Consider the following 16,132-nt stretch of genomic DNA (forward strand, 5'->3'; position numbering starts at 1 on the left):
GCCACCTTTTATTCTTAATTATATGCTAATTAGGGTAAAAGAAGGAGGGCTTGAACAGGAAAATTTGAAAACACAAGAGAGGGAGAAAACGAACGAACAGAGAGAAGAAGAACAAAGCTTTGGGAATTTGCTTGCTTGATCACTAGTCTTCGGTGGAGGTAGGTTATGGTTTCTCTTACGATATTCGTAGTAAACTCTTAATAGCGAATGATATGTATTGATAATATTGTAAACCCTGCTATGTGCTTACTTGTATGCTTGCATGAATGTAATTATATAATTGTGATTATATAAGCATGATGAAGTTATTGAATCCCAAATCTTGAAAAACCCTAATCCCTTTGTTAATGATGAGGCCTTGGTATAAAAGAAGGCGTGATGAACTAAAATAATGAGATTGATGATGCCTTGGTAAGAAAGAAGGCTTGATGAATTAATAGAAGGAGATTAGGGGATCGGGTGCCACGTTTCGGTACCAGGATAGTATATGAGGATCGGAGTGTCACGTTCCGACACCAGGGTAGAATATGAATCGGGTGCCACGTTCCGGTACCACGATAGTATATGAGGATCGGGTGCCACGTTCCGGTACCAGTATAGTATATGAGGAACGGAGTGTCACGTTCTGACACCAGGATAGAATATGGATCGGGTGCCACGTTCCGATACCAGGATAGTATATGAGGATCGGAGTGTCACGTTCCGACACCAGGATAGAATATGGATCGGGTGCCACGTTCCGGTACCAGGATAGTATATGAGGATCGGGTGTCACGTTCCGACACCAGGATAGTATATGAGGAGCGGAGTGTCACGTACCGACACGAGAGGAATAAAGATAATGAATCTTGAAAGATATTAATATACTCAATCTAATGAACCTAAATCCCAAATGAGTATGATGAGGAGGCGTGAGTCCTCATTGATGAACTTGGTGTTGTAACCAAGGGTTATGGTAATTGTAAATGCTACATGTTGAGTATCATAGTTGATTTTATGATATTACTTGGTATATACTGTTTTCTATTTTGAGTTGGCCGATGATACCTACTCAGTACTTGTGTTTGTACTGACCCCCTACTTTTATGTTTTCTTCTTTGTTATTTGTGGAGTGAAGCAAACGTGCCATCGTCTTCAACTCAACCGCAACTCTAGCCAGTCTTCATTATTCCGGATATAAGGGTGAGCTAATGCTTCTAGCTTGGACTGGATCTTCCTCTTCATGTCTTGATGCCTTGAAGTTCCGGCATGGACTAGCTTTTACTTGTTTTAGCTTTTTAGGATACTCTTAGTTTTGTTTAGTACTTTGATCATAGATGTTCTTGTGATGATGACTTCCAAATTTTGGGGATAATAATAGTTATTGATTTTATTAATGAGTTTAAGTCTTCCGCATTATTTTCTGTTGATATTATATTGAAATGTTAAGGTTTAGATTGGTTGGTTCGCTCACACAGGAGGGTAAGTGTGGGTGCCAGTCGCGGCCCAATTTGGGTCGTGACAAACTTGGTGTCAGAGCATTAGGTTCGTTGGTCTCATCACACAAGAACGAGTCTAATAGAGTCTTAAGGAACGGTAGGGGGACGCCTTTACTTTTCTTTGAGAGGCTATAAGACTTTAGAGAAATTCCATTCTTTCTTTCTTTCTTTCGTGCTATTACTTGGGTCCAATTGGTATCTAGGTGATACAAATTGGTATCTGACCATCTTCACTCTACTTCGCAGATGGTTAGAACTAGAGCAACAACCGCACCAACACCAGCACCGGCGGAACAGGGTGCGACTGAGCCAGCCACTGGGGCTGTAGCTAGAGGAAGAGTAGCGGCAAGAGGCCGTGGAAGATGTCGTGGGAGGATGTCCTCTAGGGGAAGAGGACGAGCACCTAGCCCATCTGATACTAGGGCAGTGACTCCTCCACCAACTGAGGAAGTAATAAGAGAAGGGAGGATGGGGAGAATGAACAAGTGCAAAATGAGGAATTGCCACCCCAACCTACCCCAGAGATGATCAATCAGGTTCTCGCTTATCTTAGCGGGTTATCTGATCAAGGCCAGACACCTCCAGTGTTTTCTGCACCAGCACCTCAGGCTCCGGAGGTACAACATGCGGTTACTGTGGCTCCCTGCATGGATGTTCCATTGGAAATAGGCACGTTTCCACGTCTGACTAGAGGGCCTATAATAACAAATGATCAACATGAACTTTTCAGTAAGTTCTTGAAATTGAAACCTCCAGTCTTCAAGGGTGCTGAATCTGAGGATGCTTACGATTTTCTAGTTGACTGTCACGAGATACTACACAAGATGGGTATAGTAGAACAGTTTGGTGTGGAGTTTGTGACTTATCAGTTTCAAGGGAACGCCAAAATGTGGTGGCGGTCACATGTTGAGTGTCAACCAACCGAGGCACCACCTATGACTTGGGCCTCATTCTCTAGCTTGTTTATGGAGAAGTATATCCCCCGGACTTTGAGGGATAGGAAAAGGTATGAGTTCTTGAGCCTAGAGCAAGGTAGGATGTCGGTCAATGCATATGAGGCTAAGTTTCGTGCACTATCCAGATATGCCACCCAACTTTGTTTCAGTCCACAAGAGCGGATTCGCCGTTTTGTGAAGGGGTTGAGGTCAGAGTTACGGATTTCAGCCTTACAGGTAGTGGCTACGTCAAAATCCTTCCAAGAAGTGGTGGTTTTCGTGGTAGAGGTGGAAGGAGTGAAGTCAGATGAATTCACCACGGCAACTACATCAAAAAGGTTTCGAAAGGGAGGTGAGTTTAATGGTTCTTACTCTAGAGGACAGGGTTCAGGAGGTTACTCAGTTCGACCCGTTCAGTCTTCACTACAGACTGTAGTTGAGGGTCCACCTCAGACCGGTCAACACCTCTCTGAGAGACCTATGCTTGAACCCAGAGAGTGTTATGGATGTGGGGAGATTGGACACATTAAGAGGTATTGTCCAAAACAGAGTTACAGACCTCCAAATGGTAGAGGTAGGGGTGGTTATGGAAGAGGTCGTCATTCTGGAGGACGCGGTGGTCGAAGTAACGGTGGTCACCAAAACGGTCGGGGTGATGAGCAAACTGGAGCCACTACATCACAACATGGTAGGGGCAACGGACAAACAAACGAGAGGGACCATTGCTACGCTTTCCCTGGGCAGTCAGAAGCGGAGACATCAGATGCTGTCATCACAGGTAATCTTTCGGTTTGTGATTGCATGGCTTTTGTATTGTTTGACCCTTGCTCTACATTTTCATATGTATCTTCCGCATTTGCTAATGGTCTAAATTTACATTGTGAATTACTTGATATGCCTATTCGTGTTTCTACTCCGGTGGGTGAGTCTGTGGTAGTTGAAAAGGTATATAGGTCTTGTTTGGTGAACTTTGTGGGGAGCAACACTTATGTAGATTTGGTTATCTTAGAAATGGTTGATTTTGATGTAATTCTGGGTATGACTTGGCTTTCTGTGCAATTTGCAATCTTGGATTGTAATGCTAAAATGGTGACGTTAGCCAATCCTGGGACAGATCCGTTAGTGTGGGAGGGTGACTACACTTCCAATCCGGTGCGTATCATCTCCTTCCTTCGTGCTAAGAAAATGGTTAGTAAAGGGTGTTTAGCTTTCTTGGCACATTTCAAGGATGACACTATCCAAGTACCTTCGATTGAGTCGGTTTCGGTGGTCCGTGAGTTTCTGGATGTGTTCCCTGCAGATCTTGCTGGTATGCCACCAGATAGGGATATTGACTTCTGTATCGATCTTGAACCGGGTACTCGCCTCATTTCTATACCCCCTTATAGAATGGCTCCCGTAGAGCCAAGAGAGTTAAAAGCCCAACTTCAAGAGTTGTTGAACAAAGGCTTCATTAGACCAAGTGCATCTCCTTGGGGTGCTCCGGTTTTGTTTGTGAAGAAGAAGGATGGGAGTTTTCGAATGTGCATAGACTACAGACAACTAAACAAGGTAACCATAAAGAACAAGTATCCTCTTCCTCGCATTGATGACTTGTTCGATCAGTTACAAGGTGCTTGTGTCTTCTCTAAGATTGACTTAAGATCCGGTTATCATCAATTGAAAATACGGGCAACGAATTTGCCAAAGACTGCTTTTAGAATCAGGTATGGGCATTACAAATTTGTAGTGATGTCTTTTGGCCTTACGAATGCCCCTGCTGCTTTCATGAGCTTGATGAACGGGATTTTTAAGCCATATCTGGATCTTTTTGTGATCGTATTTATTGATGACATACTGATATACTCTAAAAGTAAAGAGGAACATGAGGAGCATTTGAGAATGGTATTGGAAATGTTGAGGGAGAAAAAGCTTTATGCCAAGTTCTCTAAGTGTGAGTTTTGGCTAGATGCAGTGTCCTTCTTGGGGCACGTGGTTTCTAAGGATGGAGTGATGGTGGATCCTTCTAAGATTGAGACAGTGAAGAATTGGGTAAGACCTACTAATGTGTCAGAAATAAGGAGCTTTGTTGGTTTAGCTAGCTATTATCGCCGATTTGTCAAGGGATTCTCTTCCATTGCTTCCCAATTGACGAACTTGACTAAGCAGAATGTTCCATTTGTATGGTCAGAAGAATGTGAAGAAAGATTCCAGAAGCTCAAGACTTTGTTGACTACCGCATCAATCCTTACCTTGCCAGTGGAAGGTAAGAATTTCATTGTCTATTGTGATGCATCCTATTCGGGTTTGGGTACAGTGCTAATGCAAGAGAAGAATGTGATTGCTTATGATTCAAGACAATTAAAAGTGCATGAACGTAACTATCCAACTCATGATTTGGAATTGTCCACGGTAGTGTTTGCATTAAAGTAATGGAGACACTATTTATATAGGGTTAAGTGTGAGGTCTATACGGATCATCGTAGCCTACAGTATGTCTTTACTCAGAAAGATTTGAACTTGAGACAGAGGAGATGGATGGAACTACTGAAGGACTATGACATCACTATTTTGTATCATCTGGGGAAGGCGAATGTTGTAGCGGATGCTTTAAGTAGAAAGGCGGGAAGCATGGGAAGTCTAGCTCACTTGCAAGCTTCTAGACGCCCATTGGCTAGAGAAGTTCAGATTTTGGCTAACGACCTTATGAGATTAGAAGTAAATGAGAATGGAGGATTTTTAGCTTGTGTGGAGGCAAGATCTTCCTTCCTTGACAAGATTAAGGGAAGACAGTTTGATGATGAGAAACTGCGTAGAATCCAAGATAAGGTATTGCGAGGAGAGGCTAAGGAAGCACAAATCTATGAGGAAGGTGTTTTGAGGATTAAGGGAAGGGTATGCGTACCCCGCGTCGATGATTTGATCAACACTATTCTGACAGAGGCTCATAGTTCAAGGTATTCGATACATCTGGGTGAAACCAAGATGTACCGTGACCTAAAGCAACACTTTTGGTGAAGTAGAATGAAGCGTGATATTGTGGACTTTATTGCCAAATGTCCAAACTGTCAACAAGTAAAGTATGAACACCAGAGACCCGGAGGAACACTTCAGAGAATGCCCGTTCCTGAATGGAAGTGGGAGAGAATTGCAATGGACTTCGTGGTTGGTCTTCCAAAGACATTGGGTAAGTATGACTCTATTTGGGTGATTGTTGATAGGTTAACTAAGTCTGCTCATTTCATTCCGGTCACGGTGACTTACAATGCAGAGAAGTTAGCCAAAATCTATATCTCAGAAATTGTTCGGTTGCATGGGGTTCCACTATCCATCATATCAGATAGAGGTACGCAGTTTACTTCTAAGTTTTGGAAGACATTGCATGCGGAATTGGGTACTAGGTTGGACCTTAGTACCGCGTTCCATCCTCAGACCGATGGTCAGTCTGAGCGAACGATTCAAGTGTTGGAGGATATGCTTCGCGCATGTGTGATAGAGTTTGGTGGCCAGTGGGATAGCTTCTTACCCTTAGCGGAATTTTCATACAATAATAGCTATCACTCAAGCATTGATATGGCTCCATTTGAAGCATTGTATGGTAGGAGATGTAGGTCCCCCATTGGTTGGTTTGATGCGTTTGAGGTTAGACCTTGGGGTACTGATCTTTTGAGGGATTCGATGGAGAAAGTGAAATCTATTCAAGAAAAGCTTCTAGCGGCGCAAAGTAGGCAAAAAGAATATGCAGATCGGAAGGTTAGAGACTTAGAGTTCATGGAGGGTGAACAAGTCTTGTTGAAAGTTTCGCCAATGAAAGGGGTGATGCGGTTTGGTAAAAGAGGCAAGCTAAGCCCAAGGTACATTGGTCCCTTTGAAGTACTTAAGCGAGTAGGGGAGGTGGCTTATGAGTTAGCCTTGCCTCCAGGGCTGTCCGGAGTACATCCGGTATTCCACGTGTCGATGTTGAAAAGATACCATGGGGATGGAAACTACATTATCTGTTGGGATTCAGTTTTGTTTGATGAGAATTTGTCCTATGAGGAGGAGTCTGTTGCTATTCTAGATAGAGAAATTCGCAAGTTGAGATCAAGGGAGATTGCATCCATCAAAGTTCAATGGAAGAATCGACCCGTTGAAGAAGCCACTTGGGAGAAGGAGGTTGATATGCGAGAAAGATATCCACACCTGTTCACAGATTCAGGTACTCCTTTACGCCCTTATTTTCCTTCTTGTGATCGTTCGGGGACGAACGATGGGTAAATTGGTATCTAATGTAACGACCTGTTTAGTCGTTTTGAGCAGCAGATTTTATTTCTGAAAAAAAAGGCTGAGACGACGGAACCCACTACGGAACGTCATGGGCACGACGGACCGTCGAGGGTGTCTCGTCCCAAAACACTTAGAAATTCTGAAATTTGGGTGCTGAAATCGACTCTCTGAACTCTGTGACGGACCTGCAAGAAGGACCGTCACAGGCACAACGAACCATCGTGATCCATCGTTTCAAAACACTTCAACTCTTGAGAATTTGGTACAGGGAATGATTCTCTGAACGTCGTGACGGAAGTGCAGGACGGACCGTCGTAGGTACGACGGGCCGTCACAGACTCCTTAAGGAAATCGAGTCTCTGACGAACCTGCATGACGGACCATCGCAGGCGCGACGGGCCGTCACGGATTGCGTAATCCCAGTCGGAGTCGGATTTCTGGTTAAGTTTTAAAGGGGCGTTTTGGACTATTCCTGCTATAATTATATATTTCGTGGGTTTATATTAATAACTCAATTTTTTGGGGGTTAAAAGAGGTAACCTTAAGTTAATTAGGGGGTTATTATTGCCACCTTTTATTCTTAATTATATGCTAATTAGGATAAAAGAAGGAGGGTTTGAATAAGAAAATTTGAAAACACAAGAGAGGGAGAAAACGAACGAACAGAGAGAAGAAGAACAAAGCTTTGGGAATTTGCTTGCTTGATCACTAGTCTTCGGTGGAGGTAGGTTATGGTTTCTCTTACGATATTCGTAGTAAACTCTTAATAGCGAATGATATGTATTGATAATATTGTAAACCCTGCTATGTGCTTACTTGTATGCTTGCATGAATGTAATTATATAATTGTGATTATATAAGCATGATGAAGTTATTGAATCCCAAATCTTGAAAAACCCTAATCTCTTTTTTAATGATGAGGCCTTGGTATAAAAGAAGGCGTGATGAACTAAAATAATGAGATTGATGATGCCTTGGTAAGAAAGAAGGCTTGATGAATTGATAGAAGGAGATTAGGGGATCCGGTGCCACGTTCCGCTACCAGGATAGTATATGAGGATCGGAGTGTCACGTTCCGACACCAGGGTAGAATATGAATCGGGTGCCACGTTCCGGTACCAGGATAGTATATGAGGATCGGGTGCCACGTTCCGGTACCAGGATAGTATATGAGGATCAGAGTGTCACGTTCTGACACCAGGATAGAATATGGATCGGGTGCCACGTTCCGGTACCAGGATAGTATATGAGGATCGGAGTGTCACGTTCCGACACCAGGATAGTTATGAGGAGCGGAGTGTCACGCACCGACACGAGAGGAATAAAGATAATGAATCTTGAAAGATATTAATATACTCAATCTAATGAACCTAAATCCCAAATGAGTATGATGAGGAGGCGTGAGTCCTCATTGATGAACTTGGTGTTGTAACCAAGGGTTATGGTAATTGTAAATGCTACATGTTGAGTATCATAGTTGATTTTATGATATTACTTGGTATATACTGTTTTCTATTTTGAGTTGGCTGATGATACCTACTCAGTACTTGTGTTTGTACTGACCCCATACTTTTATGTTTTCTTCTTTGTTATTTGTGGAGTGAAGCAAACGTGCCATCGTCTTCAACTCAACCGCAACTCTAGCCAGTCTTCATTATTCCGGATATCAGGGTGAGCTAATGCTTCTAGCTTGGACTTGATCTTCATGTCTTGATGCCTTGAAGTTCCGGCATGGACTAGCTTTTACTTGTTTTAGCTTTTTAGGATACTCTTAGTTTAGTACTTTGATCATAGATGTTCTTGTGATGATGACTTCCAGATTTTGGGGATAATAATAGTTATTGATTTTATTAATGAGTTTAAGTCTTCCGCATTATTTTCTGTTGATATTATAATGAAATGTTAAGGTTTAGATTGGTTGGTTCGCTCACACAGGAGGGTAAGTGTGGGTGCCAGTCGCGGCCCGATTTGGATCGTGACAATACCTCCTTTTGTAACTGAGAGAGTTCATTCCTCATTAATTGTTCATGAGACACACTTATAGATGGTATTTTGGAATCCTTTGTTGGCACACAAGTGCGAGTGATTTTCTTCTTAGAACAAATTTTTTTTTCTTCCGCACAACTTTTCTAATTGCAGCTTTTTCCACATCTCGGTTCGCTACTGGATCGATCTGTTCATTCCGTTCCATTTGATCTGTGATATTTGAGTCCTATTTTCGTACCCTTTTAGCAGGTGATACTTATTGCCCCTTTTTTCTTTTACCTGTAACCTTCATTGAAGGTGGAGGTGGGTTGACAAAATCATCATCTGAATTCTGTCCAGAAAGTGCTTGTTCATCAATATCACGATATGGCTCTGTTTGAACACCTTCAATTTATTTTTCAACACCTTCAGGAGGCAATTGTAGAACAACAATTTCCATCAGAGAAGGGACAACATTCTTCTATTTAATTTGAAAACGATAGTAAACAAAATAATTAAGATAATAAAAGATATACATCGAATTAATATAATTACAAGGGTACAATTTCATGAATTATATACAATACCTCTCTATTACCATCATTGAATGTGTCTTTCATCAAGGTTTTGAATCGAGGTTTTGCTCCTACTGTTTGCCAGTTTAGAATACGGGGGATACGATCACTGATTTTCCGTGCAAAATTCGTCTGACGCTTACCCATGCACTCGTATATCCATATTTGAAAGACAACAGGCATACCACATAGTCTATAATATTGACCATCAGTAATCAAAACCTTGTTGATACTCTGTAGCAACCACTCAAATGATTTTCTGCCCCAAGGATATTGCATATACCGACCACTTTCAACCAAATCAAAATGGATTCTAGGAATTCACAATTATCTCTTCTCGCGAGAATACACAAACATATGAATGAAATATAATATTACAAACTTAATCGCATCATCATCATTGTCAACCCAAACTTTACCATTGAACCTATCGAACAAATCAGATTTATGTATGATCTCATTACCACCAAAGTACTGAACAATAAGTCGGTTAGGTTCTTCTGTGTTAAACTTGAAATCCTCTACAACACCAACACAGTTTAATCCAGTAAATAAGCGCAAACGTCCTAATTGTGAACTTTAAAATAACCCCATTTACTTTGATTACAAGAGCCTGATTACTACTAGCTTCTACTTCTAGTGACATACATCATCTGTGAATTTGACCTTGCCCAACACATTTTGTAATTTTCAGATACTGACCAAAACACGTACTCTCACAAAAATAATTATACTTCTCTGGTGTAAGCTTGTCAATCAACTTGGATTTAATGTCATGATTTACTATACAGTGAATGTGGGGTGCATTTTTTGGTAGCGTTTTGCAAGCATAAGAAGTCCCCTGGCATATTGAATTCCAAAAAATGAAATAATACTAAAATAACAGAACAAAAAAATATGATAATAAATAAAAAATCAACACAGTTACAACAACATACAAAAAAACACACATGGTTACAAATATGTGGTACATTGACATAACTAACACACACAAAAAAAAAAAAACAAAATACAAAATGAATTTATGGATATATACTGATGTAATACAGAATACAATATACAATTCTCATTCTATGTATACCAAAAATATAATAAAACTATGAACTACAAAAATACATACTTGACTAAAACATCAACAGAACTCAATATACACTTCCAAATATATGAATACAAAAAATATTAAAACTATAAAACACAAAAATAAATAATATCAACAACATAATAAAAATTCCATATACACTTACAAATCTATTCAACAATAGTAAATACACAATCAAAATTATAAAATGTGTTACATTGACAAAAAAAATATAATAGTAAATACACAATCATACTTATAAAATTTGTTACATTGACAAAAAAAATACAATAAAAATATTAAATACAGAAATACATGCTAACTATAATAGTGAATACAAAAAACATTAGAACTATGAAAAAAAATAATAACTATAACAAGATGAAAATTTCGAATACACTTACAAATGTATACGATAATAGTAAATAGACAATCAAATTTGTAAGCTATATTAAATTGACAACTAATACAAAAAAGAGGAACAGAGTACAAAATACAATACATAAATGACAGTCAAAAAAATTTTCAATACAAAAATACATAGAAATTATAACAGACTAAACATTTCAAATACACTTCCAAATTCATAGTAACTTGTATCTTTTTCAATCTTAAAAATTACTAAACAAATTAAACTAAACATGCAATACACATCACATGCAAAAAAAAATTACCTCTTCTCCAAAAAATTGTTCTTCTTCAACTTCATGTATTTTTGTGGGATTTTGCACCTCGACAGGTTCAACCAATTTTCCACCTCGTATAACTTCCTTAGACTTAGAAGCTGAACCTACATTGTTGTTTATTTCTTTGAGTGAAAAAAAATTAAACTATGATAACTCGGAAGAACTGTGATTTTTTTTTACAATACCTCTAGTAACTCTCTTGAATGCATCCATTGAAGAGAGAATTTGGTATCATGAAACCCTAAAAAATAATTTAAGAACAACAACAAAACAAAACAAAAATTAAAAATAAAATAAAATAAGTAAGTAATCAAAAAGTAATATGAAGAACATAATACCCAACTCAATGTGAATCTCCAAATCAAACCTTCAAACGGAATTACTTGAGAATGATGTAAAATAGGAAAATTCGGGTTTGAAGAAATTGAAGCGTAAATCTGGAAATTTGATGATATATGAATAAATTGATTTTGAAGAAGTTGTGTCTATTGAAGAAGGTTAGAGAGATAACGTGAAATTCAAACGAAAATCATGGAAGATTAAGAGTTAAAAATTAACAAAGATATTCTATGTAGAATTAGTTTTGAAAAAGGTTTTAGAGAGAGAGAAAATATTTTATCACTAAAAGTGAAAATAATGCATTGGAAGTTGTGGAATTATCTATTAAAGAGGGTTAGTGATAACGTGACAATCCAATTGAAATTCTGGAAAGAGAGTGTAAGAGAGATAACGTGACAATCCCAACTAAAATCTAGGAAGATGATACGTTTAATACTAATAAATACAAAAGGAAAATTCGGGAATCAATGATAATTAATTTTAAAAAAATGTTATAAAGATAGTGAAAATATTTTATTAATAAAAGTGAAAATAAATCTTGGAAGTTGTTGAATTGATTAGTAATAAATATATAGATAAAAATTAATAATAATCTTAATATAAGAGAGAGAAATTTTTAAAATATAATTAGTACATATCTAATTACTTAAATATAGGAATATATATAATTTATGAGAGAGAGAAAAATGGTGTAAATAAAGAGAGAAAGTATTAATAATATAATAATAATTATTTATTTTTAAAATAATGACATTTTTGACATGTTTACTAATATTATTAAAGTATGGACATTATCACTCAATAAGTTGATTTTTTGACTAGTTAGCTAAATTTTCCTTTTTTAATTAGTCATATTGCCACGTCACCGCAAGTGTATCACACATTCTTCACATTTTTTGTTGATTATCAAAAAATGTCTTAGTTGAAGAGTCTAAGTGAATTATGCGAACAACTTTAAGGGGTTGTTTATGACTTAAGCCTAATAGATATAGATTACACTCAAAGCAACCATTTTATAATTTTAGTTTTAGAATGAAGCTATTAAATAGTGTACATTGTGGGTTAAGTTTGGTCTATAGTTATTTTTAACCAATAAATAATTTACACAAAAAATAAATAACTTACGCAGAAAAAGAATTAATTCCACTTTAAGTAAAAAAATTATACTAGTTGAATTGTGATAGCAAATGATGTGTTTATAGTAATTGTGGTGTATTTTGCGTTAATAATTTATCCATTTTAATACATGGAGGTGGGGATATGGTGTTGAAAATGGTAGTGAAATGTTGTGTTGGTACTTTGTGTGGTTATTTGTTTATTTATTCATAATTGATATGGTTTGATGAGTTGTGGAGGCGTTAATATTATAATATTAAATGTGATATTGAATTATTATGTCGGTGATCTTTGTAATTTCTTATTTATAATTTATAATATAAGATGCGTTGAGTTGTGGAGTATAAAGGCCATTGTTATTGCTGCTTGAGCCATAAATAATACTTTTAATTTTGAAATTCACATACAATTTGTGATACATGTCAAATAAAACTTCGAAAATATACTAAGTATCATTATATTTTGAAATTTAAAAATTTGTACAAACTTATACCAAACAAATAGTATTGTTGCTATGACTCCTAATTGAAAAAACAATAGTCTTAATTAAGCCATCATATTTGGTATTTATGCTATATCACTTTTTCAAGCTTAGAATTCACATGCATTCCTGCGAAAAAAAAATCGATAAATAGTTAGACATATACTAAATTACAATAATGTATAACACCATATTTTAACAACTTAGTTATAAAAAAAAAATTAAAATACAAATTAATTAGAAATGGTGTATAACATGGTGACACTTTTGTGTACAATTCACTTTACTATTTAATATATGAAATGTACACCAATATATACACCACAAACCAATTAAGAAAACACCAATTTTTAAGTATAATCAATTTAATTTTAAGAATGTGTACATGATGGTTAAACATTGCTATCCTAAACAATACTGTCGTAATAAATGACTAATACCAAACTAGAACCAACTTAATGCATAGCACCATCTTCTAATTAATTATATATCAATTTATTTAAGTAGATAAATGGTGTCTAATATAGTTAAACTGTGGTGTCTACTTTAACAATATCTGTTGAATGCCTTGAATTGGGCCCTTAATTATCTGTCAATTATGTATTTTGGGCCCAAGCCTGTTAGGGCGTAGCTTAGCACTATATATAGATGCTATGGCAAATCCTATTCTGTAATTCTGTTTTTGCCTCTCCATAATAAAACTGCTCCCTCTCTTCCCGTGGACGTAGCCAATTTATTGGTGAACCACGTAAATCTGTTGTTTTGTTTTTCGCGTTTTATATTTTCTCGTATTATCTCAAATTCCGCACAACAAATTGGTATCAGAGCCTCTCGGTTAATCGGTGTTCTTGGAGAATTCGAGATGTCTGCTTTGAACGTGAAAATCGACAAATTCACAGGGAGGAACAGTTTCAGTTTATGGCAGATCAAAATGCGGGCTTTGTTGAAACAGCAAGGTTTCTGGGCGCCGTTGTCGAAAGACAAGAACGCCGTCGTTACTCCTGAGATGGCGATTCTGGAGGAAAAGGCGCACTCGACGATCATGCTATGTCTCGCGGATGACGTCATCACGGAGGTCTCGGATGAAGAGACTGCTGCTGGTCTGTGGTTGAAGCTGGAGAGTTTGTACATGACAAAATCTCTAACCAACAAGCTGCTTCTGAAACAACGTCTATTCGGTTTACGAATGGCTAAAGGTACACAACTCAGGGAACACTTAGAGCAATTGAATACTTTGTTATTAGAATTGCGTAATATCGATGTGAAGATCGAGGATGAAGATGCTGCCCTGATTCTGTTAGTATCTCTCCCAATGTCGTTTGAGAATTTTGTTCAATCGTTCATTGTTGGGAAAGATACTGTGTCACTGGAAGAAGTCAGATCGGCCCTTCATAGCAGGGAATTACGGCACAAGTACGGACATACAGCCTTCCGGTCTGTTCACCAGTAGCGGAAAGGGAAGGAAAAATGGCGGAAAGAAAAATAAGCCGATGTCGAAGGGTGCAAAGCCGGATGATGTTTGTAATTACTGCAAGGAGAAGGGACATTGGAAATTTGATTGTCCGAAGAAGAAGAAGCAATCGGAAAAACAATCAGTGTCTGCTGCTGTTGCTGAAGAAGACACCAATTCTGAAGAAGATATTGCCCTAGTTGCGGATGAGCACACTCATCATTCAGATGTGTGGGTTCTCGATTCTGGGGCATCCTATCACATCTGTCCTAAGAGAGAGTGGTTCACGACTTATGAGCAGGTAGACGGAGGCAGCATCTCGATGGCCAACAGTTCTGTCTGCAAGGTGGTTGGGACAGGCTCGATCAAGATAAGGACACATGACGGTAGCTTTTGCACATTGAACGAGGTCAGGCACGTTCCATTGATGACGAAAAATCTGATATCTCTCAGTCTTTTGGATAGCAAGGGATTCAGCTGGTCGGGAAAAGATGGAGTCTTGCGGGTCTGGAAGGGTTCAAATCTGATTCTGAAAGGTGTCATGCGTGGTACTTTGTATTTTCTACAAGGTTCCACGGTTACAGGTTCAGCCCATGTCGCATCGTCAGAATTTCACCAGAAGGATATGACTAAGTTATGGCACATGAGACTTGGTCATATGGGTGAAAGAGGGATGCAAATTCTATCAAAGGAGGATTTTCTTGCTGGTCATAAGGTTAAGAGCCTAGAGTTTTGTGAACATTGTGTTTTTGGAAAACTACATCGCAACAAGTTTCCAAAGGCCATTCATAGAACAAAAGGCACACTTGATTATATCCATTCTAATTGCTGGGGTCCATGCCGTATTGAGTCTTTGGGAGGCTACAGATTTTTTGTGTCCATTATTGATGACTACTCAAGGATGACTTGGGTGTACATGATGAAGCATAAAAGTGAAGCTTTCCAGAAGTTCAAGGAGTGGAAAATTTTGATGGAAAATCAAACACGGAAGAAGATCAAGAGGTTGCAAACTGATAATGGGCTGGAATTCTGTTGGTCTGAATTTGATCAATTCTGTAAGGATGAAGGGATTGCTCGACATCGTACAGTCAGAAATACACCACAGCAGAACGGTGTAGCTGAGCGGATGAATCAAACACTTCTTGAGAGAGCAAGGTGCATGCTCTCTAATGCTGGGCTAGATAGAAGATTCTGGGCAGAAGCGGTTAGTACAGCTTGCTACTTGATTAACCGCGGACCACATACAGGCATACAGTGCAAGACACCTATGGAGATGTGGTCAGGAAAAGCTGCTGATTATTCAAATCTGAAAGCTTTTGGTTGTACGGCCTACTATCACGTCAGTGAAGGTAAGTTAGAACCAAGAGCTAAAAAGGGAGTATTTGTGGGCTACGGAGATGGAGTGAAAGGTTTCAGAATCTGGTCTCCAGCAGAAAAGAGGGTTATTATGAGCAGGAACGTTGTCTTTGATGAAAGTTCTCTGCTTAGAACCATTGTGAAGCCTACAACTACGTCAGAAACTGGGAGTCTTGACAAACAGGTGGAGTTTCAAGTCATTCAGAACAAGAGCGATTTAAAGGAACCTGAAGAGGAGGATCAAGAGCCACAGACAGAAACTGATATTCCAGAATCTATGCCATCAGATATCCATCAGAGTATAGCTCAAGATCGGCCAAGGAGGGTTGGAGTTCGGCCACCTACGAGGTATGGTTTTGAGGACATGGTGGGTTATGCACTGCAGGTTGCTGAAGAGGTAGATACATCTGAGCCGTCTACTTACAAAG

The 16,132-nt window shown here is 38.5% G+C and overlaps 1 protein-coding gene and 1 long non-coding RNA gene across 2 annotated transcripts; one reads left to right on the top strand and one right to left on the bottom strand.

Annotated features, from left to right (window-relative positions):
• Positions 1 to 1,485: 1,485 nt before the first annotated feature.
• LOC138340665 (uncharacterized) lies at positions 1,486 to 4,354 on the top strand (the record flags this gene model as incomplete). The annotated part of the gene is made up of 1 exon (XM_069292587.1): positions 1,486 to 4,354. A coding segment is annotated over exon 1 (2,352 nt), but the record flags the coding sequence as incomplete, so codon positions are not given.
• Positions 4,355 to 10,629: 6,275 nt separating this feature from the next.
• LOC138340719 (uncharacterized) lies at positions 10,630 to 11,698 on the bottom strand. Its single transcript, XR_011213464.1, has 2 exons — positions 11,148 to 11,698; positions 10,630 to 11,066 (listed from the first exon to the last, which is right to left on the bottom strand). It is a non-coding gene; the product is annotated as an uncharacterized lncRNA (long non-coding RNA).
• Between the last annotated feature and the right edge of the window lie 4,434 nt (positions 11,699 to 16,132).

Source organism: Solanum lycopersicum, chromosome 12, assembly GCF_036512215.1.
Source record: "Solanum lycopersicum chromosome 12, SLM_r2.1".
Lineage (NCBI taxonomy): Eukaryota > Viridiplantae > Streptophyta > Magnoliopsida > Solanales > Solanaceae > Solanum > Solanum lycopersicum.